The sequence below is a fragment of the Pezoporus flaviventris genome, unplaced genomic scaffold (assembly GCF_033815535.1).
Source record: "Pezoporus flaviventris isolate CSIRO_AGI_PZ_B2104156 unplaced genomic scaffold, CSIRO_AGI_Pfla_v1 ptg000023l, whole genome shotgun sequence".
In the NCBI taxonomy this organism is placed as follows: domain Eukaryota; kingdom Metazoa; phylum Chordata; class Aves; order Psittaciformes; family Psittacidae; genus Pezoporus; species Pezoporus flaviventris.
In genome coordinates, this window is record NW_026892571.1 from 17,574,313 (window position 1) to 17,598,791 (window position 24,479).

The 24,479-nt window shown below is 45.6% G+C and overlaps 1 protein-coding gene and 2 long non-coding RNA genes across 3 annotated transcripts in view; 2 read left to right on the plus strand and 1 right to left on the minus strand.

Annotated features, from left to right (window-relative positions):
• Positions 1 to 24,479, plus strand: part of LOC133271191 (uncharacterized) — a 62,768-nt gene that overhangs the window by 19,970 nt on the left and 18,319 nt on the right. The gene's annotated exons all lie outside the window — the stretch shown is intronic.
• On the plus strand, positions 369 to 16,739 carry PPP2CA (protein phosphatase 2 catalytic subunit alpha). The gene is made up of 7 exons (XM_061457093.1): positions 369 to 701; positions 12,394 to 12,603; positions 13,089 to 13,262; positions 13,453 to 13,542; positions 13,916 to 14,077; positions 14,650 to 14,768; positions 15,976 to 16,739. The coding sequence occupies exons 1-7, from the start codon at positions 600 to 602 to the stop codon at positions 16,046 to 16,048; spliced, it is 930 nt and encodes a 309-aa protein (XP_061313077.1). The 5' UTR covers positions 369 to 599; the 3' UTR covers positions 16,049 to 16,739.
• On the minus strand, positions 12,466 to 16,044 carry LOC133271190 (uncharacterized). The gene is made up of 2 exons (XR_009744033.1): positions 15,926 to 16,044; positions 12,466 to 13,613 (listed from the first exon to the last, which is right to left on the minus strand). It is a non-coding gene; the product is annotated as an uncharacterized LOC133271190 (long non-coding RNA).

A 24,479-nucleotide genomic window follows, 5' to 3' on the forward strand; every position in this document is an offset into this window, starting at 1 on the left:
AACCACCGCAGCCAACCACCAACCCCTCACAGCAGCGCCCTTCCCTCCCGCCTCAGCGCTACGGGCTGGGCCGCTCCGCCTCCCTTGGCTGGACCCCCGCTGAGAAGACCACTGGGTCTCGGCCCAGCGCGGTGCTGGGGCGGGTGAAGCCGGCAGCCCCTCAGCGGACCCCGCACCTCAGAGGAAGACACAACCTCCTCCCTCCATCCCCTCACGGACACTGAGCCCCTCCGCTTTGTGCCTCCGCGCATGCGCAGCCGCGCTCCAGCCCCGTCCCGCCGCTGCTCCGGTCCTCCCCAACGCGCAAGCGCGGTCCAGCCCAGAGGCGACGCATGCGCCGTTAGCTCCCCCCTCCGGCGTCTCCCTCCTCCTCCCCGTAGTGGAAGCCGAGGCGGTGACGTCAGGAGCGGCGGCCATTACACGGTGTGGTGCGAGGCAGCGGGCGGCAGAGCTGCAGCAGCGGGGAGCGCCGTGCCGCGCCGCCCGCCCCACACCGCACCCGGCCCCGTCCGCCCCGTCCTGCCGCTGGGAGCGCGGATCGCAGGGAGCTCCCGGGTGGTGCGGTGGTAGCAGCGGCCCGTGAGGAGGGGGAGAGCGGGATGGAGGAGAAGGTCTTCACCAAGGAGCTCGACCAGTGGGTGGAGCAGCTCAACGAGTGCAAGCAGCTCTCCGAGGGACAGGTGAAGAGCCTCTGTGAGAAGGTGAGGAGCGGCCGGCGCTGGGGCCGCGGCACAGGGACTCAGGGGCTGGTCGCTGACGGGAGGCGGCGCTCCGTGCCGGGGCCGCCGCGGCCTCTCGGCGGGAAGGCGAGCGGCCGCGGAGCCGGGGAAGGCGCTGGGGGTGAGCGGGCCTGGCGGGCCGCGGCCTCTCGGGCGGCGGGGTGGTGGGGGGAGCGGGCCGGGGAGCCCGGCGAGCCGCGGTCCCTCCGCGGGCGGATCCGCGCCCCCTCCCGCTGTGCTGGGACCTGGCTCCGCCTCCCGCCTTTTCATCGCCTCCTAAAATGGCGCCGCTGCCGGGATTCTCGGGAGAGACCCCCGAGCGGGGCCGCCATTCCTCGGCGGGGGAGCCCGGCCCGGCTCGGCTCGGCTCGGTTCGGCTCGGCTCGGCTGCTCCGCACCGGGACCGGTTCTTCCCTTCGCCGCTGGTCCTGGCCTTCCGCAGGCCCCGCTTGGCGTGTGAGGGCTATCGCGGGTGAATCGGCGCGCTGTGCTGTCATGATACGGTTAGAGCGTCAAGGCAGCTCCGAAAGCGTCGCTTATTGCAATGAAAGTAAAAGCTTATGGTAACGAGCTGAATATTACACGGGGTAAAGAGCTGCTGCTGGAATGGAACAGCTTTGATTTTCTTCTTTTTCCTGCTATAAATAAGCCCAGCCGCGTTTATAACTAATTGAAGGGTGGATTAGCTTTGGGACTTCGGTTCCTCTGAATGAGGTTCTGGGTTCCTTGAAATTCTCCGAGCAGACAGTTGATGTCCCATATAGCCATTTATTTTTATGGCGATGGATTGAGGATGTTGAGACTCAGATGTTCGAGGACTGTGTTGATTGAGTCATAAAATCAGCCCAGGATAGCGCGCCTTTAGTAACATTTAGCTGTATTTTCCAATTGGATTCTAATTTTGGATGTAACTTAATAGCTGAGCAGTTCTTGAAGCTTTTACATATTCCTGCATTTCTAGGCTGAAGGTAGAAATATTTATTGACTGCTCGGGAACTGGGAGTTAAGGAATATGGGAAATTACTGCTGTATTGGGTTCTAAAGAAGCCAGTGTACCTGCCACGAGGAGCAATTAGAATAGTTTAAATTTGGCATCGTGCCTTCAAATACTACAGCATGTTGGTTTGGATTAAATTGCTTCCAGAGGACTGTCTATGAACTTACTAAACAGCTTGTGGCTTTGGCCAGACAGGTTCTTGCTTGAGTACAGATTTTAGTTCACTAGTATTCCAGCAACTCCAGATTGGTACCATCTGATACAGTTTGTGTGTTGCAAGCAAGTGGCAATGTCACTGTCTATTTTTCATGTGCCTCTCCAATGACAGCAGTCCAGCTTCCTTGTATTGCTTTGCTGGAGGGGCGAGTATTCCACTTGCCATTATTTATGAGCTAATGCTGGTGCCGAGTCCTGGGTACTGGATACTGTGTGAGAGGGTGTGTTTTGTAAGGTTCTGTGGTCACTTGAGGATGTACACAAAAAGCTTTCCATTGACTGGAGTTTTAGATGAGTGAGGAGTGTGCAGACCATCAGAAATGCCTTCCTGAGGATACCGTAGTCCCGGTCATCGTTATTGTGCATCGTTTTCCCCAGTGAAGTATGGAAGTGAACTGTATTTCTGGATAAATGCCTGATGCTCGTCACTAAAATAATGGGAGAGAAAAGGAAAGGTCACAGGAAGTCGTGTGCCTCAACTGCTGTGTTTTGAGAGACCACACGAATGTGAGAGAAGTCTACCTGAAAAATAGCATTCAGCAGCCTCATATTGCCTTGAGTTGGGTGGATGTGAGCTAGCTCCAGAGCCAAGGTAGCATTTCTCTGGGTAGCATGATACTGTGCTTGAGCTGAAATTCTGTTTCTGTGACTAGTTTGCGGTCAGCACTTTGCAGAGCAGAGCCACGTGGCTGTTTATGTTAAGGAAAGATGAGTTGTTGCTGATAACTATAGGTGGATTTACTGGGGCTTTCTGCTGAGAGTAAGTTCCTACATGGTTGCTGATGCAAGGAATTTGAAATAGACTCTTGAAGACTGTTCTCTCAGGTCACCTCTGCTGCCTTGAGTGGAAGCTGTTTGTGAAAGCAGGTCACTGGTTGAGTTCTGTGCCCTCCTGCTGAGGGACAGCATTTGCTTTAACATGTTTCATGCTTCCAGCGCTGATGCTCAGAAACTTTGCTGAGCTGTGCTTCGTGCTTTGATTGTCTGAAGTAGTTTCGTGGATGTAATCACACCCAAAGGTTATGTTTTTCCATAAGTAGCTTAATGTGTTAAGGACAGTGTCAAATATAGCTACTGTTCCAAAGGACAGATAAAGACCCTACTAGGTATAAACTGTCATTCTTCACCACTTTGATTTGTAGCTTGGGTTAGTTCAAATAAACAACTCAAAATACCTTTGCAAGGGCTTTTCCCCTGTAACACTGTTTGATCGGATGATCTTTCTGACTGGTATTTCTTGATCTGCTGGGACTTCGTGTGTGCAGACTGGTGCCTGATAGAAGTAAGCCTGAGGGCTCTCTCTTGTATTTCGCTATTGATATCTAAAGCACTTAACAGCTACATACAAACATGACTATTAAATGTGGCCATTCGTGTATCCCAGTTACTTACTTAATGCATCTTGCGTTGTGCCTGGTTACCTGCAGGGTGGTGGTAACTAGGAGAAATGTCTTCCAAGTCTAGGAATAATTTGCAACCATGAATAATACATAATGCTTCCACAGGTGACTTGAAAAAATAGGATCCTCCAAGTGGCAGTTAAGCTACTCCAGGCTTGCTATGTGTGGTGTATTTTATGTTGCATCAGTTGTGTGACCAGTTGTACATGCTTTGCTTAAGGATTTGATCAGTGCAAGGTTTGAAGTGTTTAAGGTGTCCACTGTATAGTCACTGTTATGTACCAGCAGTGTTTGTCCTGTGACCACTGAATTGTTTATTGACTGTTGTCCATGAACAGAGGAGAAGGAAGTCCTTTACTGCCAGGTGAGAGTTTTTCCACTGGCCATGTTGAATGAAAGGATGCTGGTTCGGAACACTGTTTTCCCATACTTTGTGGGGGTCTTGCCTCCTCACTGGTGTATTAAATGCTCTTTCTCACAGGTGGTGGGGGTGTACGTTGCTCAGGAAGGCGGGATGATAGTCTAAAAACGCCTAAAGGAATGAGTTGAATCCATGCATAGAGTCTCCACTGGTTATTTTGGGTGTCTAGTGCAGGTGGGGGCAGAGATGTCAGTCCCCTGGAAATACCAGTCTGTAATTCAGTGGGTTTGAATGTGGCATCTGGTCTGTAGAACAAGATGACAGGATAGTCATATGCTTTGTGGAGTGTCGGGGTTCTCTTCTCATGCGCTTGAATTACTAGTCTCTGAATAGACAGTGCTGCTATCCCAGAATCTTTTAAACTAAGTGAAGGGATGATACTGATAAAGCATTCCAGAAACCTTGATCCAAGCCTTGTCTCCTGCAGCTTTTGATCTGTGACAGTGATCTTGGTTACATTTGCTTTTTGATTTGTCACCAGTGCTAATTTTCATAGTATAAATAAGTTTCTGGGCCATCCTGTTCTCTGGTATGTTCCTTGTCAATGGTGTATTTTTTAATGTTTTTCCTTGTTGCAGAACTTCCACCTTTGTTTAACTCCAGATCTTTCAACCTAGAGACTGATCAGAGCTGAGAACTAACCAAACATGCATGGACCCACTGCAGTGTGTGAGCCGCTTAGGTTAAGTGCCTTAGGTCTGGGAGGGCAGTATGTAATGCTGCACCTTTCTTTTGGGTCAGAAAACCTTGCCTGGGCAACCCAAGTTCAGTTCCTCTAATGCATGGCACTGGCAAGTTTTGTGGATCTCACTCCTGTGTTTTAAACTATTACTGTCCTGAGATGTCTGCCCCATTTCTTTTTCAGACAGGCAAGCACATGATCCCTTCTGCCTCCTCTGCTGTTGAGAGTTGCCTTTCTTAGCTGATTATTTTTGGCCAAAAGTGAATGGTTTAAACTGTCCCCAGCTGCATTTGCTGGGGCTTTTCCATTAGCTAGCTTCTGCATTTCCACATCCTTACATGTAACCATCACATAGAACTATTCTTCAAACTGAGCTGATCGTAAAAATGAATGTTGCTGTCTGAACTGGCTGTAAATCAACTGAAAAACCCTCCCCAGCAGATCTTCCAACTAGTGTGAGTTTCCATGGGCTGTGTATTGGACATTTGTGTCCCTCCACCCCTACCCCAGCAGAAGAGCATGGATCTGGAAGGTGCAGTGTTTCAGTTCCTCCTTGCTACTGCACTGTCTTCTGGATTCAGTGACCAGGAAACCCTTGCACTGCTTCCAGTGCTGTGTGTGGAGGGGCTTCTTCAGTTGTTCCAGGGCTGTGGGAGACCAGAAGATGGGTTAGAACACATTTGCTGCTGCTTTGTTGAAGATACCTGGGGATCAAGCTGCTGATGGGTGCATATAATTAAACCTTCATTTCTCAAGAGTTGCAGGTGTATTGCAAAAAGCCTTTGGTGACATTTTAATAACTGTGTTTCAGATTATTCTGGAACACTCTACAAAAAAAGATCCTTTCATTCCCAGTGTTCTGTGGTTTTTCTTTTTTGTGATGGTTGGTAATATAAAATGGAAATTGTCTTTTTACACAAAAGGCATTTGAAGCATCGACCTTGCCAGGCTTCTCACCTAGTCCTGATTAAACTTACAGCACTTGTGTGTATGGGAATTTAGTCGTGTATGTGGCAGGTCTTGTAGCATCAGCAGCTTTCTAATTCTTCCAATTCTGGTAAATTCTGTAAAATGGAGTTCTGCTGACAGGTGGGGGGTTTTAATTACAACATTAGTTGTGATCAAATAGGAGTGAAGGGTATTTTTGTGTTGGTTTAGAAGTTATTTTAAGGTAACAGAAGGAAGCACTTGTAAGTCAGAACAAGTTCCTACTTGAGCTCTACTAGTTTAAGGCTCAGGACACAGATGAGGCTGCAGATGGATGTCCTTTCCAAAGGGTAGCTGTGGTGAGGCTGCTGCCTGGGCAGATCTGATGACACTCCTGCTCTGTGATTGCTCCCTTACCATTTTCAGGTTGTCATCTGAGTTGCCTTAAACAGTGTAATAACCACCATGGCTGCTGTGTCTGCAGGAGGTGCGGAGGCCTTGGACACAGGGCTGTGTGAGGGGAGTCAGTGGAGCAGTGACTGGATTTCCATACTTGCTTAGGAACCCTTAAACACTAAATCTGTGCTCAGGAACACAGCTGTTGCCCTTGGTTCCTTTTAAATAGTGTGTTTAGCTGGAAAACCAATTTATTCCTGGCTAAATAATAAAATATTGGAGCTCAATTGTTCAGTAGTCAGGTCTCCAACATTTCTGCTAGATATATTGACAATACCTTCCAACAGAGGTGTTACATGTGAGCTAGTTGGGTTTGAATCCATTTCTTGAGTTTTGACACACGTGCCCACCCTCTTCTCCAATGGTATCCTTTAACATGACCCTTTCTAGCTGTGCTTGGAGTTATTTGAGCAAAAGAGCTGAAAGCCATTTGAGTTTACTACATGAAGCCTGACTTGGGGATATGAGGTACAACTAGTTTGGGAATAGTTTTAGCCTATTTCTCTTTTCATTTTAATAACTGGAATGATACAAGATGAACACAGCTTGTTCTACGGATGGGATGAAGATCCTGTCTAAGTTCTCACCTTCATGTGTTGCTACTGCTGCTGTGTTCCTTGGAACTCCTATGTACAGAGGAAGGTGTCTGCTTTTCCTCAGCTATTTGGCCTCCTATATGTCTCGTAAAAGATTTTTCTAGTCTTTTTCTTTTAAGTCAAGGTTAAAGGCACTAAGGTCTGTGTGAGGTAAAATTATCCCATCCTCATTTTCCATCTGATCTCGTCAACTACTGCTACTTAAATAGCTGTTCCCCTTCTCCTAAATCTGCCTCCAAGGGACAGAAAACTCCTTCCAGTCATGCTGAGTGTGTAGGACTGCTGATGATGTCTCCAAATGGAAGTGTCGAGGGGACTGTCAGGGCTATGAATGGTGTCAATCGTTGCTTTGCAGTACAAAGGACTAGAGGGCTGTTTGGCAGAAGTTTACCACCTAGGTGCCTTTGTGTAGACCTTGCATTAACAGAAGGAAAGTTGTCCCATCTTACATGTAGCACTGGCATTAGGATTGATCTTCTTTGGCTGACATCTTGTGTTTAACTTTCTCTCTTCAAACAGAAATTGCTGAAGGAGTAAGGGAGTTGTTGCTGGGTAGTGGAGCAGTGAAGAAGGGTACTTGCTCTGTGTTGTGAGATATAAAGCTGATTGGATTTTGTGCTTTTTTGGTTAGCTAATTGCCTGTTCTTGTTCACTGACAGGCATTGATGCATAAGCTACAAACCTTTCATTTTGTGCACTTGGAATTAAAACGAAACTTGAGGCAATTTGTTAGTTCTGTGTGCCCTATCCCAGGAAAATGAAGGCTAGAAATGTAGTGACCACATCATGACACGTGTTCTTGGGAGCTGTGCTGTGACTGTTCGACCAAGCGTACCTTGTTTTGCTTCACTGAGTTCTAAACCTGCAGCATCGCTGGTAGCGAAAGAGTTTAGAAATGGAGATGTCACAAACCAGAGAGGAAGCAGATCCCTTTTCCTTCAGTCCTGGGAAAAGAGTATTTTGCTGCTGTGGCTTCTTCTATGTGGATGGAAATCCTGGTCGGTCCTGCTTTGGAATACTAAATAATTAAATGCCAGTGGGGAGCTTTGTATTTGAATTTTGTTCCTACTTCTCCATTCACAGTGAACTCCTCAGTGGATTCCCAGCAGTATGAATTGGTCTCCCATTTGTGTGATACACAATCTGCCTCATGCCTTCATCATAGAAGGCTGGAGGCCTCGTTTTTCAAGTTTTGTTTAAAATGTCAGACAGTGAATGAAAATCCCTTTTGCTCTAAAAATGGCTAGTCTTCTGTCTGAATGTGTCCCTTTCCTCTGCAAGTAAAGACTGGGGGGAAGCCCTTAAGTTGCAAGAAGTGAATGCTTTCACTCTGCAGAAGACTTGCTGACTGTAATGGATGACTTTGCTTGGAACTGGAATCTTTTCCAGGCCACAGTGTCAGGCCAGCTAAAGCCAGTGCTCATTCCAATTAGCTGATCATTGTGCCTTTAGTCACATCCTGTGCATCTTGACAACAGGAAATTATGGGTGTGATTTAAGTCTTAGATCTCACTGAAGCATCCTTATGGTAACTACAAATACCCATTATTTTCCTTGGTTACAGTGGATGCTTCTCCACACTCTCTTTACTAGACAGCATGGTGGGTTGCAGGTGTGAATTCTGGTCTGCCAAGAATGACATGGTACCATCTGCAAGCATGACTTTGGAGCTGTGTTGTCAGATTAAACTAATGGTTGTATTTCCTTCACTGAGTTAGTAGTAATCTTTTTCAGGGTAGATACTTCATTTGAGTTGGCAGAGCTCCTGCTAGAATGTATGGCTCTAAGAAGGGGTTAGAGTAATTGAGAACCTTCTGGTATGTTCTGGAAGTACAAAGGAATTTGGGTACAGATGGATTAATAGGGCTTTTTAGAAATGGACCACTTAAAATGAGTTCTGTTTGGCAGGGTTGGTGATGTACTCTGCTTATGAGGGAAACTCGCTTGTCCTCAGCGTAAGAGTAAGTTGGAAGAGAGACTGGATGGATTATAGCTTATATGGCCCTTGTTTTGGAACCTTAATCTGTGGTGTATAGGGGAAAGATACATACAGGGAACCAGGGAAATAGGAGATACCTCTGCAGACATACAGCCCCCTGCATCTCATTGTGAAGACCTGAAAATCATATGGTAGCTTTAATTGTACCACAGGGTTTTTAATTAATGTCCCTGACTGTTCATTATAAAATGCAGAATTTACACTTGGATCTTGCATTGTCCTAAAACAATGAAGCTAGTCTTTGTATTTTAAGAACAGTGTTCTGCATGAATGTGCTTTGTAAACAGAGGCAGTAGAACAGTGCTTTAGTGTTCATCTGGCAGTGGAGATGTGCAGCAGTCCAGAATGTTTTAATTCTTAAATACCAGCTACTTGCTTTACAATAAAGTGAAAATTTGTTGTTTTCTGTGAGTTTAACCCAGTAGTGGTTTTATTCTGGTTGTCTTTTGGGTGTTTTGGGATGGTACAGTTTGCTTCCTTTCAGCAAAACGGCTGAGTAAGCCAATGTTCAGATACCAAGTAGGAATGAATTCCAGTCACTCTGACTAAGCTTAAGTGTACTTGATACGTGCTTATTGTGTGAAATGTTGAGGTTGCACTAAGTAAAATATGTGACTTTCAACCTCAGCAGTTGTCTATGACAGCATTTTCTTAGTTCTTATGATCTTGTGCAACCATGTCTGATAGCTGCATGTTTTTTTCTGCATTGGAGTTTATTGGTGCTTGGCTGTAAAGTCTGCATTTATCAACTTAATGTAATGGGTTCTTTTCAGTCTTGTTCTCTATTCATTTGCACTTGATTTTGAAAGCTGGGAGTGTGTAGTGCTGAGTAAACAGTTCAGCTGATTTGGAGGTAGCATCTTAACCATAATGTAGTAGGCTGTGCTACTGAGTTTTTGCCTAAGTTAACCTATTTTAAATCACAGAATGCCCACCCTGTGTTAAACTTCCTGTGGTGTGCGGTTATCATCAGTCGCTAAAAGGATCGAAGACATGCTGTCTTAATGTTAAGAATTGTTAAGAACTGAGAGAAGACACAGAAATAAAAGCACTAGTAAGAGTTCAAGAGTTTCAGAATTGCATAATTGTTTATCTTGGTGACAGGGAATGAAACCTGGATGTTTCAAAACGTTGATGGCAAAATACTGCCAAGTGTTGCACTGTTAGCATCATGGCAATAGGTCAATGAGGTTTTGAAGTACAAGGAATTCAGTGTGTGTTTCTCCTCTAGTTCGGCTTCATCAGGTGGTTTGATCAAGAAGTACACTCTACTGAAGGCTGCTGAAAAATTCTCTACTCACTCCTCGCTGTGAGGAAGTGTAAGAGAGTGCTGGTGGGAAGCCCAGTTTGCTGGGGAAGAAGATGGAGTTGCATGATGTGGCTGAGCAAGTAGCATCATTGTGGATCTTGGGGCAAAGATCAGTAATGAGGGAGTGGAACGAGATGAGACTGCACAGGATGGTGGGGTCCAGTACAGGTTCAGGGTCACAGACACTTCAGTAGTGGCAGCTTACCTCCATGGAACTTGAATTGTGAAATTGTAGTGCTACATGTACTGTTACTGTACCAACTTGTGTTATGGTACAGTGTGTTAAAACATTTTTTGCTTTACCCTTTCATAGGAATTGATGTAACGTGGACGTGTGGGTATAGTTCATGAACCACTTGTTGGTGGCTTGTTTTCACGGTGTTACTTTTTTCTGCTTCCAGCTCTTCTGAAGCTCTTTAGTAGAGGTGAATATACTGCATAAGCATGTTAACATATGCCACTGTTAATGCTGTGGGACATAAGGCAGTAACTGGGCTGAGCAGTTTGTAACACAGTAGTCCATAAAACTTATTTCAGAACATGGAAATGCTGAAATCCCTGCACCAGCATTCCCCCACTGCAGGATTTAAATGGAGATCGCCGTTTTGCAGGTTGACCTGGAACAGTCTTTTTCCATGAGAGTAGCTGTCTGACTTATGTAGGTGTTTGGTCATATGCATATCTGAGTGATTTAATATTTCAGAAACTGAGGAAGCAACAGCTCCATTGCTGAGAACGGTGCCAGTTTAATCTCAGTCAGCAGAAACGTTGCATGCCTTTGATGAAAAATGAATGCTGCATTCCTTGTGCAGTGCTTCCACTGCGCTAAGAAAGCACAGCAGTAGAAGGCATCCTAATTACAGAGGAGGGTTTTCATGTAGAAGCACTATCAGCATCTGCAACATTCTCTGTCAAAAGGAGAATTAAGGTGGCTAAAGCTTCTGAATGTAATAGCGTATTAGAAGAGGCGAAAGCTGTTAAAACACCTTCAAAACATCCGGTGAGTGTCACTGCATAAAAATGAACTTAAGTCAGGCTATCTTAAAATAAATGTACACTTTTAGCACCCACCACAAGCCAGCAATGACCTATCTTTAGTACTAGGCAGAGCATGAGTGGAAACTGTCACATGAGATTGACTTTTGATGTAAATACGTCTACGGAGTGATTTAACTCCGTTGCTCATGCTGTAGTATCTAATGCTCAGTGTTGTGCAGGGTGCTAAACCACAATTGCATTTCTTCCTAGTATTGAATGAAACACTGAGTTTCACGACCTTCCATCACTAAACTGCGTGTGGCTGGTGCTCCTCTTGTTTGAAGTGGTGACTGTGGTGGTTAGCCTGGACCATGTGCAGCAACAGTGAGACCACTTCTGTGCAGCTGATGGCTTCGTGAAGAGGGTGGACAGCATGTCTCTGAATGGCTTGGCTCATGTCAATACCCAGTATTCAATATACTGCTTAGATTTTGACTTCAAATGCTTTTCCTAACCTTTTTAAACTCTAATGCTGTTTGGATTATGGTGAATTTTCTAATATTGTCTCAAAATACTTTGCTTAGCAGAACCCCCAAAAATGAGTACCCTGCTTTAGTTGTTAGGGTGGGTTTGAGGAAGTTAAGAATAAGTGACCCTAAAACAAATGTGGTGTTGCTCATCCATCTGATGTGTGCTTCAGAACATTTTGGATCCAGTGTGGCATACACATAGATGGATATTTGGTGCTGTCTCTGCAAATCTTGTAGATACCTTGGGTTATAAAATGGAAAATAGTTTTTGTACATTCTCTTGTCATTCTGGCAGTGAGGCAGAAAAGGAATCCTGTCTGAACAGGGGCACTGGCAGTCGAAAGGGATGGAAATCTCTGTAGATGTAAACTTGTTACTATTTATATTCCTAATACCCCCTTGATTTAGAAAATTATTGTGGCATGTGTTTGGTGGCTGTGCTGAGAACAAGCTGCAGCAACTGGCAGTGTGATGGTACGAGTAAGGAATTCAGGAGATTTCAAAGTTACCTTTCTGATGCTATATTTAGTTTGTTCTTCACACAAATTGCCTTTGTCTGCAACTGCTACATATAAAGTTTTGTGGGGAAAAAATGGTACAGGGAAGGCATTTCCTTCCTTTGGTTCCTGAAGACACAACTTGAGCACAAAACTTGTTCAGAGAGCTTTTCCTGCACTTACCTCCCCAAGGGAGAGCCTTGGTTTTGGTCATGTGCAGTTCAGACTTTGAATTGGAGACAAGACTGGCATAAGTTTTAGATTTCGTGTTTCCTATGGACTTCTGCAGTGGTGATCATTGATGTAGGCTTCATGGAATCATTTGTGTAGAAAGTCTGAAGTTTGTCTTATGCTGGAAATTAATCCTGAGATACCTTCCTCAAGGAGGGGAAGAAACCATCGAACCAAATTGCTGCTGGTAATACGGGGCTGCATAAAGCAAATGGCATTTTCAGTAAGCTATTATCTCAAGCACTTCAGCGAAGGAAGGGGCAAGAGTCCATGGCGGGGGGGGGGGGGGGTGGAACTAGATGATTTTTAAGGTCCTTCCAACCCTAACTATTCTATGATTCTATAAGGAGATCAACTGGTGGAGTGCATAGAGCATACTTGGAATGCAGTGACTGTTCATGGACAGGTTCACAATATATGTGTTTTGTTCTCCAGGCTAAGGAAATCCTGACAAAGGAGTCTAACGTACAGGAGGTGCGATGTCCAGTCACAGTCTGTGGAGATGTCCATGGACAATTTCACGACCTCATGGAACTTTTCAGAATTGGAGGCAAATCACCAGACACAAACTATTTGTTTATGGGGGACTATGTTGACAGAGGCTATTATTCAGTCGAAACAGTCACATTGCTTGTAGCTCTTAAGGTACCTTTTCTTCTCTGCTGTATGATTCTATATAATAATGTATGTATTTACTATCCTGACTGTGCTTAATATCTCTTATGATTTGTATTACATTGGCATTATGTATAGAAACTGAAATGTTGGCTGTCTTGGTTTTTTAAGATGCTTCTGAAAGGTTCAGTTAATGCTGTATTTCTTTTGACTTGCTTAAGTAGCAATCCTTAATAATTCTCTTGGGGAGAGCATCTTAATGCCCAGATGTAGTGAAGTCCACTAGTAACAATGAATAACATCTAGAATTCATCTCCAAAGTATTGGGCAGCTGAAGATTTGAATGAATTATCCCTACTTTCTCAAAGGTTATAACTCACTCTTCATCTTAAGAAGGGTTTGGTTTTCACTGCTTTATTGACACGTGATGGGAGGTGAGGGGGGGCAGATGGTTTTGTGAGGGTTTTGGGGAAGACATGTGTTTTATTGCTTCTAAACTAAGGTGTTATGTTTAGGTCCGATACCGTGAACGCATCACAATTCTCCGAGGGAACCACGAAAGCAGACAAATCACACAAGTATATGGTTTCTATGATGAATGTTTAAGAAAATACGGAAATGCAAACGTTTGGAAATACTTCACAGACCTTTTTGATTACCTGCCTCTAACTGCCTTGGTGGATGGCCAGGTACGTTGGTATTTGGTGGTGTTAAACGTTCCTAGTTGTAAAAGGAGCTGATAATACTGTATTGTATCAGCTCTCAGCTTTAAAGGAAGCTCTTGGTGATTTTTATCCTAATTATTTGTACTGATCAATTACAATTGTACTGATAGATGAAGTTTCTCTCATTTACATTGATTATATCTCACTGTTGCAGATTTTCTGCCTACACGGTGGCCTGTCTCCATCGATAGATACACTGGATCACATCAGAGCACTTGATCGCTTGCAGGAAGTTCCCCATGAGGTACTGACAACTAACCTTCTGAACTGGTGGGATCCATGATTCAGCACATACTGCGTGCTTGAGTACACAGGCTGAAAATGAAATTCACAACTTAGCAGGTTGAAAGTGCCTGGCTTCCTGTTGCAGTTTTGTGAAGGGGCAGGCTCTTGCCTAAAGAAAGAAACATTGTAGTGTGCCTGGAATCATAACAGGTACAACTGAATGATGTTGGAGGTGAGAACTGCTGCTATGAATATTCTTCATTCAGGTCACCTTCTTGGCAGTATTAATGCACTCGTTGTGCAGGGGTGGTGCACGTGGAGGTTTACTGGGGTTTTGTTTGGGTTTGGTTTTTTGCACTCTGTTCCTGAAACATCTTCTGTGTCTCTTGCAGGGTCCAATGTGTGACTTGTTATGGTCAGACCCGGATGATCGTGGTGGCTGGGGCATTTCTCCTCGAGGTGCAGGTTATACGTTTGGACAGGATATTTCAGAAACCTTTAACCATGCTAACGGCCTTACGTTGGTTTCGAGAGCTCATCAGTTGGTAATGGAGGTAAGCAGGACAACCTGGGTGTTTGAACTTCTGACTGCAGAGCTGCTCCGTTAATACCATACTCCGTGCGTTGGAGATGTGCATTTGCTGTTGTCAGCAATTGCTGATCCAGCTCAAAGGCTTCAGAAACTCCACTCTGACAGTGTTCATGTGCTACTAAAGGCGTTTCTCGATTTAACAGTGGAGTAACCTTTAATTTAGCCTCTGTTCTGAAAATTCACGGTAATGTCCCAAAAGAGATGCTCGCAGTAGATGTGGTATTGTATTTCTGTGTAGGTGAAAAGGCTCCTAAACATAAATGTCGAGTCCCTCAATAAAAAAATGCACATAAATGTGCATTATTTTTAATGTTTACTTCTTGCTTACTAGTAAGAAGCAACATATGAAGGCCAAAACTCCTTTTTCTTTCAAGAAGACAAAGATACAGCCTTCATCTTACTTCAGATGACCCTACAACTGCCACCTGGGGTTTTGCACATTGAAAATCCAGTTGCTAGTCAGGTGGTTATATGGGGTGGATACAAGTAGTGAACATGGCTGTCTGTCATCATTCCCTTTCTTTCCCTCTCCAGGGGTACAACTGGTGCCATGACCGAAATGTAGTAACAATTTTCAGCGCTCCAAATTACTGTTACCGCTGTGGCAACCAGGCTGCAATCATGGAACTCGATGATACTCTAAAATACTCCTTGTAAGTATGCTTGAAAATGAGAATTACACTGTCCCTGATACTAAGATAGCTGCCGCAATAAGATCCTACGTAATTATTGTGTTAAGGTTGGGCTTTTTCCCCCCCATGCTTTTGGGAGGTGAAGAGAATGTGGAATTGTTGGGTTAGTCACATCTAAAGACATCTTGTCTGTCAGATTAAAGGGAGACTCCCTGGTTTTGTTTTGTGTAAGTGGAGTTTAATGAAGGTGTGTGATTTGAGAGTAGGAGTGCTCTGTCACGCCTGAGGTGATGTCCTGACTTCTGGGATGTTTGAATTCCTCAGATATCAGGATGTCATCTTTTTCAATGAGTTTTCTAAATAACTCTCTCAGCAGCAGCTTCACTAGTAAATGAGGCAAAAGCACTGAGTAAACTGCCCCCTTTGACAGTCACTGGAGGCTTCAACTTTCTAAATATATAGTACTGTGTGACCAGTTTGAGTAAGTCCTTTGTAGCAATCCTGAGAGGAGTTTAAGATACGGGGGTTATAAATACATACTAATAGAAGGAGCAGAAGAAATTGAACACTTACTCTAGAGTAAAACTTTAACTGGTTCAAAAGACTTACCTGCATTAATTACTGCTGCCGTAATGAGACCTCACCTGGAGCATTGTGTGCAGTTCTGGTGTCCTCAACATAAAAAGGACATGGAACTGTTGGAACAAGTCCAGAGGAGGCCATGAGGATGGTTAGGGGACTGGAGCACCTCCCATATGAAGACAGGCTGAGAAAGTTGGGGCTGTTCAGCCTGGAGAAGAGAAGGCTGCGTGGAGACCTCATAGCAGCCTTCCAGTATCTGAAGGGGGCCTATAGGGATGCTGGGGAGGGACTCTTCATTAGGGACTGCAGTGACAGGACAAGGGGTAACGGGTTCAAACTTAAACAGGGGAAGTTTAGATTGGATCTAAGGAGGAAATTCTTTCCTGTGAGGGTGCTGAGGCACTGGAATGGGTTGCCCAGGGAGGTTGTGAATGCTCCATCCCTGGCAGTGTTCAAGACCAGGTTGGACAGAGCCTTGGGTGAGATGGTTTAGTGTGAGGTGTCCCTGCCCATGGCAGGGGGGTTGGAACTGGATGATCTTGAGGTCCTTTCCAACCCTAACTATTCTATGATTCTAATTCATGTGTGATACATACCTGAATGCAAAGGGAGCTCTGGCAGTGTCATTAATAGCTGTGCTTTTCAGCTTGCAGTTCGATCCGGCGCCGCGCAGAGGTGAGCCGCATGTGACTCGTCGCACCCCAGACTACTTCCTGTAAAGAGATTTTAGCCCTGTACAGTATGGCCATGAACCGTATGTTGACCTAAAGAAAACGGGAAGAGCAACAGTAACTCCAAAGTGTCAGAAAATATTTAACATTCAAACTTGTTTTCACATGGACCAAAAGACGTGCCATATTCAGATACAAAGCCTCTTGTCGTCAACAACTGTGACCACTTTAGAATGAACCAGTTCATTGCATGCTGAAGCAACATTGTTGGTCAAGAAACCAGTTTCTGGCATAGCGCTATTTGTAGTTACTTTTGCTTTCTCTGAGAGACTGCAAATAATAAGATGTAGACATTAACACCTCGTGAATACATTTAACTTTCCATTTAGCTCTAGCTTTATTCAGCATGACTGTAGATAAGGGTAGCAGCAAACAATCATTGAAGCTTAAAGAACATTTTTAAAGTAAGTACCAAGGCCTCATATTTGTTCTGAAACTGTTGGTTTTATTTTCAGGGAATACTGTTTAATTTAATTGTATTTGATTTTCTTTTTTTTTGTTTGTTTTTTTGTCTGCACTCAGTTCCCTTTTCCACTCTTGGCCCTTCCATATTGTCCCTTGTAATTGTCCAAGGATAGTGAATTACTTTGAACAGAACTGTTTTTTTCTGTAAAACAATGTGACTGCAGGACAGAGCTGCAGTGTTTTTCATAATAAACTTGTGAACTAAGTATGGAAACATGTCAAATCCTAATTGCATCTCAGGTTTAATAAGCTGACACGTAGCTGGATGGGGTTTAGAAACTTGCATAGGAATTTCCACCCGGAATAACTTAAGACTTGAGGTGGCTGGAGTGTGCTGGAGAGCTCCATCTCAGTTCTGTGCCAGGGAGGTGCCTGGTTGTGCAGCATCGTGCAGCTGAGAGCGGAGCTGCTTGTTCCTGCCATGCTGCTCTGCTGAAGTGCTCAAATGGAAGATAGAGGATCTCTGAATTCATTGAGCCTGGCTTTATTCAAGTGTAAATCTGAGCTTGAGTCATTTACAGTGGAGGTACTAAAATACTTCATTGCCTGAAACACTGAGAATAAAACCAGTTTTCTAAAGGAAGTAACTTGAAATGTAGTACTACGTGTATTGCCCAGGCTCCATCCTGAAAGCCAGCGCTGTGTGGGCAGTGGGCACTTCTGTTAAAATAGGTCCTTTCTACTGATTTGTTTCAGGATTTGAACCCTGATCTGATTGTTTTCTTCAAACAAGAAACTCACCTTTTATGCCTTGTTAAGGCTTGTGCTTGAAATTTATTGGCTGTATCTTAAGACGTATCTAGGTGTTGTTTTAATAGAGGACTTCATAATTAACAAAGAGGGTGCTGCATTTCACCAAGCATTACTTCACCCCTTTTCTGAAAGGCTTCAGTGGTGGCTGCTTTCCTTCAGCAAGAATGCAGCCTTGGCCTGGAGGTTGGGTTCCAAATGGTTTCTGGAGAGCACTTGCTCCTCTGCAGTTTGATCTCTTTCAGGAAGAAGGGGGTCCTAAAATAAGTGCATCTGAAGTGTCTGTTTTTAGCGTATCAGGAACTTCTGCTTTGATCACTGCTTGCTGTAGAGGGGAGTTCCCTTCAAGTTCCCTTCACTTGCCATTCTCTGGAAGTGGCTTTGTAGGCAGAACTCTGCCTTAACTGACACCTTTACTGCCAGAGTAGTGACTGTGCCCTATTTTCTGTGTTCCCTGTCACTCCAGTGGGCATTATTCCTCCTCCTCTGCTTGGGAGCAGTCTGTTTGCTCAGGTTCTATACGCAAGTGTGAGCAGTTGTTAGTAAAGTCAATGGAAAAGGCAGAAAGTCACCCTGGTTTTTGTGCTTCCCCCCCACTGGTGGCTGGGACTGGCCATCAGCAGATGTGAATGAGGATATCAGGTTGTCAACAATAAATGGTTGTTCTGATGGGGATTGGTCACCAGCAGCACTGAGCAGCTAAAAGCACATTTGGAAGATTCAAGAGGAGAAAGAAAACGTCAAACATAAATCATTACTGTCTGATTTAGTGGTTCACATGAGCCAAACCTCCTTCACTACAGCCTGTGATGATGCTGGCTGCAGGGGATGAGCGTAATGAGGGTTTGTACTTGTTCTGGAACTAGTGGTGATGTTCCTCCCTCACTCCAAGGACTGGTGAATCCCTGACGTGAAATAAGAGTAGCTGAATTCCCATTCTGTGGTAGTTCAGTGTTTTTTGAAGCAGGGTAGTTAAACCTGGTGAGCCCCTATTGGGGTTTAAGTTGTTGAAGGCATCCCATGAATGAATCTAAACCATACTCTTTCTCTTCTGTTCCTCAGAATTTGGATAGTCAGTCGAATTCTGTTGGACAGATGAAGGAGGGGTTTGAGCTTTCCATACCGTGTTTTACTGAAGCCACGCTTGATGTCCTGTCATTTAGCTGTTCACCTGAATTTGTGTCTCAGATTGAAGTGCCCTTCACCTGTAGAAGCCCATCCTTCTGAACTAAGGGGTGGTTGGGTCACAATCAAGACAAAATTGCACACCTACACAGGGAAACATTCAGGAACTCTGGGTTTGGAGGGAAAATGAGACTGAAGTGCACAGACTTGCCTTCATGTTCCCTCTACCCCTCTCTCCTGCCTGTTGTATGCACTGATGGACAGACAGTGCTGTGTGTGTAATGTCCCCTTCGTCCAAGGTAAAGCACCACACGTGTTTGCCACCTCGTCCTCGTGTCGCATTGTTTCCAGCTGCTGACATTTGCATCCCTGTCCCTGTCTCGGCTGCTTGGGCAGTGTTACCCGGTTTAGATCTCCTGATAACACCCCAGGAGGATACTTGATGCAGACAGACCTGGTTACCTCGCTCCTCCCTGTGTGTCTGGATGATAACAGACTAAATCCTGCCTTGGGGAGAAGGTGAGTGGATGGATTGCTGATGAGAGCTTGGACATTTCATCTGCCTGTCCTTCAGTCTGCTTAGTACCAAAGTCCATCTGGAAATGTGAGGAGAGAGATCTCTGAGGTTTACTGGTACCTGCCAGCCCCTGCTTCCGTGTGCTTACAGTTGTGAACTCAAACACTGACATCATGAAGTAATTGTGTCTTTGCTTTGGCAACTTAGAAATTCCACCTGAATCTTAAAGGATTTCCTTATGTACAATAGAAACCAAAAGCTGTTATGCAAGTGCTAGGCTTATTTGGGGCCTTTTTCCATAGTTCAGTAAACACATTCCTCTCTCTGTCCCCTTTCACCCCTTCATCTTTGTTCCCTTAGTAATAGTGGAGCACAGTTCCTGCTATGGAGGGAGCTGTGACCTAAGGAGCAGGAGGGAGCAGAAGGAGAAATGCTCTTCTTCATCAGGAAGAGTGGTCTGTGAGAAGAGGCAAGTGTGAACAACACAGGTTTTTAATCTCAAGTTAAATACTGCTCCAGGTTCAGTCCATGGCAGGTGAAGGTGAAAGTTCCATTGTCACCACTTCCTCTCAAGATATGTTTTAGGGGGGTTTGGGTTGGTGAAAGTGAAGTTTTACCCAAGAGAAATGGCTTTTTAGCATTCCATGGTTTATATGGGCTTAGGTTTTGGAGCAGTGGGTTCTGAAGTCCTGCAGAATATGTAGAGTGCCTTCTGCATGCTACACTGAGTATTAGTTCTCTGCAAGCTCCAGGAGGAGCTTGGAAATGGGTAAAGTGTTAAGTAAAAATGCCACTGGACTGTGCGGAAATCTTGCAGTCCCCAGGAATACACTGGAACAGCCCTGCAGAGCAAGCACCTCATGAGTCAGCTTCTGTGGTTTGCTAAGAAGTTATTTCAGTGCCCTAATTCATTTGGCTCTGCTGCTTTTGGATGAGAATAAAGGCAAGCTGCTCTCTTGAGCAAGGGATCAGAGTTCTTTGGCATTCATACAGGGAAAAAAGGGCTGAAACAACACTTTTGGGTTTAAATTAAGCAGTGCTGCATGTTTTAGCCTTTTAAAACCTGTGCTGTGGCTTAAAAGCTTTGTTCTTTAAGAGGGGTTGAACTACAGCTCCCAATCTCTTAATTACTTTATGGTGAACAGAACTGCTTTGGATGAAGATTAAACTGATGGCTGCTGGTGTGTAAATAACTAATAGAACCTAAATATTATATGTACATAATGAACTCGTGTATAGAGCCAGGTTGGACATACCAGCTTTCAGAACAGCAGGGTGGTGGGAAGGCTGCAGAATATCCAATCTTGGAAGTTTCCTGGACCAGGCAAGGAAAAGCCACATCTGGGCTGATGCTGGTGCTGCTTTGAGTGGGACCATGATCAAAAGTGCACTCCTCAAACTGGTAACTGCATATTCAATTGGGCTGGAGGGCTTCAGCCTGCCTCCCAAATGCCTTTATCAGGATGTGGAAAACCCACCCCCCGCCACCCTACCTCAGCATAAAACCTGCTGTGAAAACCCCTCTAGCACAGCAGATGATGCAGGAGTGGTCAGTAGCCACTGTTCTCTTCTGCCTCCTTATTTGATGAAGAAAAGTGGGGCCCTGGCAGTGTTTGTCTAAGAGGATCCTGCAGTGCTCGTTCCATGCTTGACCCACTTTGCAGGCAGCTTCCCTCCTTTTTCCTTACCACGTTTATCCTCAGGGAAGAGGAACATGGCTCGCTGCTGCTGCTGCAGGGACCTGTGCTGCAGCTCCCTGGAGCCTGTTCTTCCTTCCCCCTCTCAAAGAAAGGCTGCTGATGGGTGCTCTGTTGTGTCTGGCCATCAGTGTATCTTGCTTTAGTTCAGCCATCTCAAAACTGTTCCTTTTCCCCCGCAATCTCTTTTAGGAATGCTTTGAACTCGCCCGACTTCTGAAACACGTTGTATTTATTCCCATAGACTTTGAAACCTTAAAGCAACTCCTCTTTATCATCTGCAGCGTCAGAAACAGCACAGAATCTGGTTTTTGGACTTTGAACAGCTCCAAGGTCAACGACCCGGGGTCGTGCAACCCTTTCAGGCTGACCTAGTTCACTCAGCCAAGTGTGAGGCTATGCACAGTGTTATTCTCTGCTGCTTAAAGTCGTTCTTAAGCCCGTTTAAAACGAATCCAACCCTCGTCAGTCAGTTCGGGGAGCTCATTCGAGCGCTCCCCTCTCCCTGCCCCGGTGTCTCCCGTCCCGCGGAGGGAGCCCCGGCGCCACCGCGTGGCTGCATCCCGGCGTGTGGCCGGCGGAGCTGCTCCGCTGCCCGCGAAGTTCGGGTACCCACCGTCCAACTGGGCGGCCTCAGCAGGCGGCATCTTCACATCGACCGCTGGATTGAGTACGATTCCTCCCCACCAGCCGGGTTCGAAGGATCCCAGGGCACACCTGGAACGGAAACGAGCCTGTTTAGGAGCGTGGAGGTGGAGCGAGGTCAGGAAATAGATGCTGCAAATACACTTGAAGTAGGTGTGTTTCTATTTTTAATCTTTTTCTTTCTCCCCCTGTATTTTATCTTCTAAACTATCTTGAATCCCTGTAGTTATGTAAGGGGAATGAGTGGTGGTAGAGGAAGAAAGAAGTTGACGAAGGAAAGAAACCCAGCTGGTGCCTACTGGACAGGATTTGGTGGCTGAATGCTGTCAGTCTGTTGGTGTCAACTGGACTCTCACCCAAGTGATGGGCTCTGTCTCATGTGGCCAGGATACAACATGGATGAGAAGCAATGCCTGCTTGAGGATGCTGCTCAAGGCAAGGTTTGAGGAAGTGGAAATGCCAGAATTGGCTTTTCCCAGAGCAACAGAACAAGCATTTTCCTCTGCTGCTACTGCACCATTGCAAGGTTGCTTTGAGCAGCAGCAGCAGCCCAGGCTGGTGAGCTCAGCAGTGTCTTTGTACCCTCTCTCACATGAATAACTGTGATGTTTTCTGGGTTTACACTCACCCAGGCAGCTCAGTTTGGGTTTTAACTTGCCGTGGCTGCTTGATTTAAAGAATATCCCTCATCTTTTATATTCCTGAAATAAACAGGAGGAATTTTGCAGCCCTCATCCTCCCCTGTGTATAGCTGAGGTTTTTGCTCAGATCCGACGGTCGCACCTCACTGCAGGACCCTCTGGTCCAGCCATCACCAGTCCCTACCCCTGTGGCTCAGGGAATCCAGGCTCTGCTCTCAGAAGCTTCCCAATATGTCAGTGGAGCAGAGCTGAGCCCTTTCAAACCTGATGGCTCTCATTAGGCTTTGACAGTCCCATGTTGTGCTTGTGGTGGTGAAAAATACTCAGTGTTCTCTCCATGGTCTCTAAATCACCCCCAGCAGCTGAATCCCACCCCAGACCAGTTCCTGTGTGAAAGGGGAGACTGAGAGGTGTTCTGAGGGGTGGGGGCACAGTGATTTTTGCTCAAGAGCCAGCAAGAGAACTCAAGGCTGGGGAGCAGATGCAGTGCTGTGCCCTGGAGGCTACTCCTGCGTGTTCCATGTGCTAACATCCCCTTCCCCCTGCAGCTGTGGCACTGTAGTGCCTGGGGATGCTGCAGTATGTAGGTCAGAGCTCTTCTGGAGCTCATAAGCATTAAATCAAGCTTGCTCTGATCTTGGCTGCTCCAATCTTTCCAGTTATTTGCTTTAGTGTTAAGCTTCCCCCTTCCTCCTCTGGGTTTTTGGTGGTGAAAGGTCTTTCATTACAAGTTATCAGTGGCTGATACACGGTGTGATTCTGTTTATGGCTCAGGGGGGCAATGCTTACGTTTAGGATTATTTGTACTGTGTGTAACAATGGAAATTGGGCCACCCATGTTTTGCAAAACCCTGTTGCCTTTCAGCTCTAGTGAAGGACGGCTCTGTTGTGTTGCTAATACTGACTTATTCACAGGACCTTGGCTATCAGCACAGCAGCAGCTGCTTTCCCCAGCAGATAACAGAAAGCATCTGGGCCAGCTGGGGAGATTCAGTGTATGATATGTAGGGCACAGTGGGAGGTGGCTATCCTGTGATTACAGCGTATCTCTGACACCCGACTGCCACGGGTTTGGGGTGCGGGGTGGTTTGGCTTTAACTTTTCCAGGCTTTTCATTCAACACCTAAATTCCAAGTCCATTGTGGACTGATGTTTCTCCTTGTATAAAACCCATCAGTAGCATCGCTCGGAATCCCATAACTAAGCCTGGAACTTTGCTTTCTGCCTGCTCCTAGATTTGATTACATTTGTGGTCTAATAAAATCCGCCACCCCCTTTGCTGAGCCTGATTTGCAGACGGAGAGCTTGCGCTCACAGGTCATGAGCCACATCAGAAACCACAGGGAAAGGGGATTTAGGATTTGCAGATGGTTTCCACAGACCACCTTCTGTCACTGTCTGATCCTCCGGACCAAGGAGTTCCAATATAAATCACAATAAAAAAGAACATTTAAGGGAAATCAAGATAGTGTCGTTTCTCTTTTTAGTGCAGTGAGTGTGGGTCTCAGCGCTGGAGTACGAGACGGAGTGACTGAGAAAGAATGAGGTCAATGTGATGATGGTACAATCAAAGGGTTGCACTAGGCATAGTTTGGAGCCTTCATGCACTTATATGTGTAATACAAATTAAAACCATGATAATCAGGTCCTAAGCAGCTTATCTGGTTAGTGTATCAGGATCTTTGAGGAACCTCTGTTAGCATCAGTCTGCTGTATGAGCATCACCAGACATCCTCAGATGCTCACTCAGCTGAAGTGGGTGCTCCCAAAGCGCACAGTAAATCAGGCTGGAAGGGACCACACTGAACTGAAATCCACCTTCCAAGTCAGACCAGGTTGCTCAGTCACCCTCAAGCCTGTGGTACCTAATGAGCTGCTTGGCATCCCAAAGCCTGTCCAACAAGATTCCCAGGTCAGGGAGTCAGTGGAATTTATCCAGAGACCTGCTGAAGTGCTGTGGCCTGACCTGAAAGAGCCTTATTGTGCCCTGAGCTCTTAAGAGGTTCTTCCTGGCTGAGACTCTGTATTTGAGTCGTGCACCTCTCCAGAAAGTCACCCCTATTTAATTCGAATACTTGGGATATTTGTGGTCTCATTGGTTATGTCACTCAGGAGAAGACTAAGGAAAGAAGGAATACTTCTGTGAGGGGGCTGCTGTCCTGGGCTGTGGACTCTGGAATGAGCAAAATGAGCTCCTGACCTGAGAATTTCCAAATTTCAGGGAAATTCTTGATGCCGGCAGGTTAATTTCTGCTTCCAGGTATGACTGCCGTCTGCTCACTGAGGTGTGTGGTGCACTGCCTGGGACCCCAAGGGAAGGGAAAGCTGTGACTTACACTGCGCTGGGGCTCTGCGGTGCAACGCTGCTGCCGGTACCAGTCTGATTACAGGCAGTGCGGCTACACCTGCACTAAAGCGCTGTGAAAACACGCTTCAGTTCTGAACCCATTTTTAATCAGGATTTGAAGTCAATTGTCACAATCACGAGCTGCCCCTGTTTAAGTACCTTAATTACTTACAAACCACGGTGCTATGGACAGCTGATGGAAAAGAGGGCTCAACTGTAACATGGAGCAAGT

Excerpts from the sequence above, each read along its gene's own strand:
- PPP2CA (XM_061457093.1), top strand. The coding sequence starts at position 600 with ATGGAGGAGAAGGTCTTCACCAAGGAGCTCGACCAGTGGGTGGAGCAG. Across the intron at positions 702-12,393 it reads TGAAGAGCCTCTGTGAGAAG|GCTAAGGAAATCCTGACAAA; the intron begins GTGAGGAGCGGC and ends TTTGTTCTCCAG. Across the intron at positions 13,543-13,915 it reads TGCAGGAAGTTCCCCATGAG|GGTCCAATGTGTGACTTGTT; the intron begins GTACTGACAACT and ends TGTCTCTTGCAG.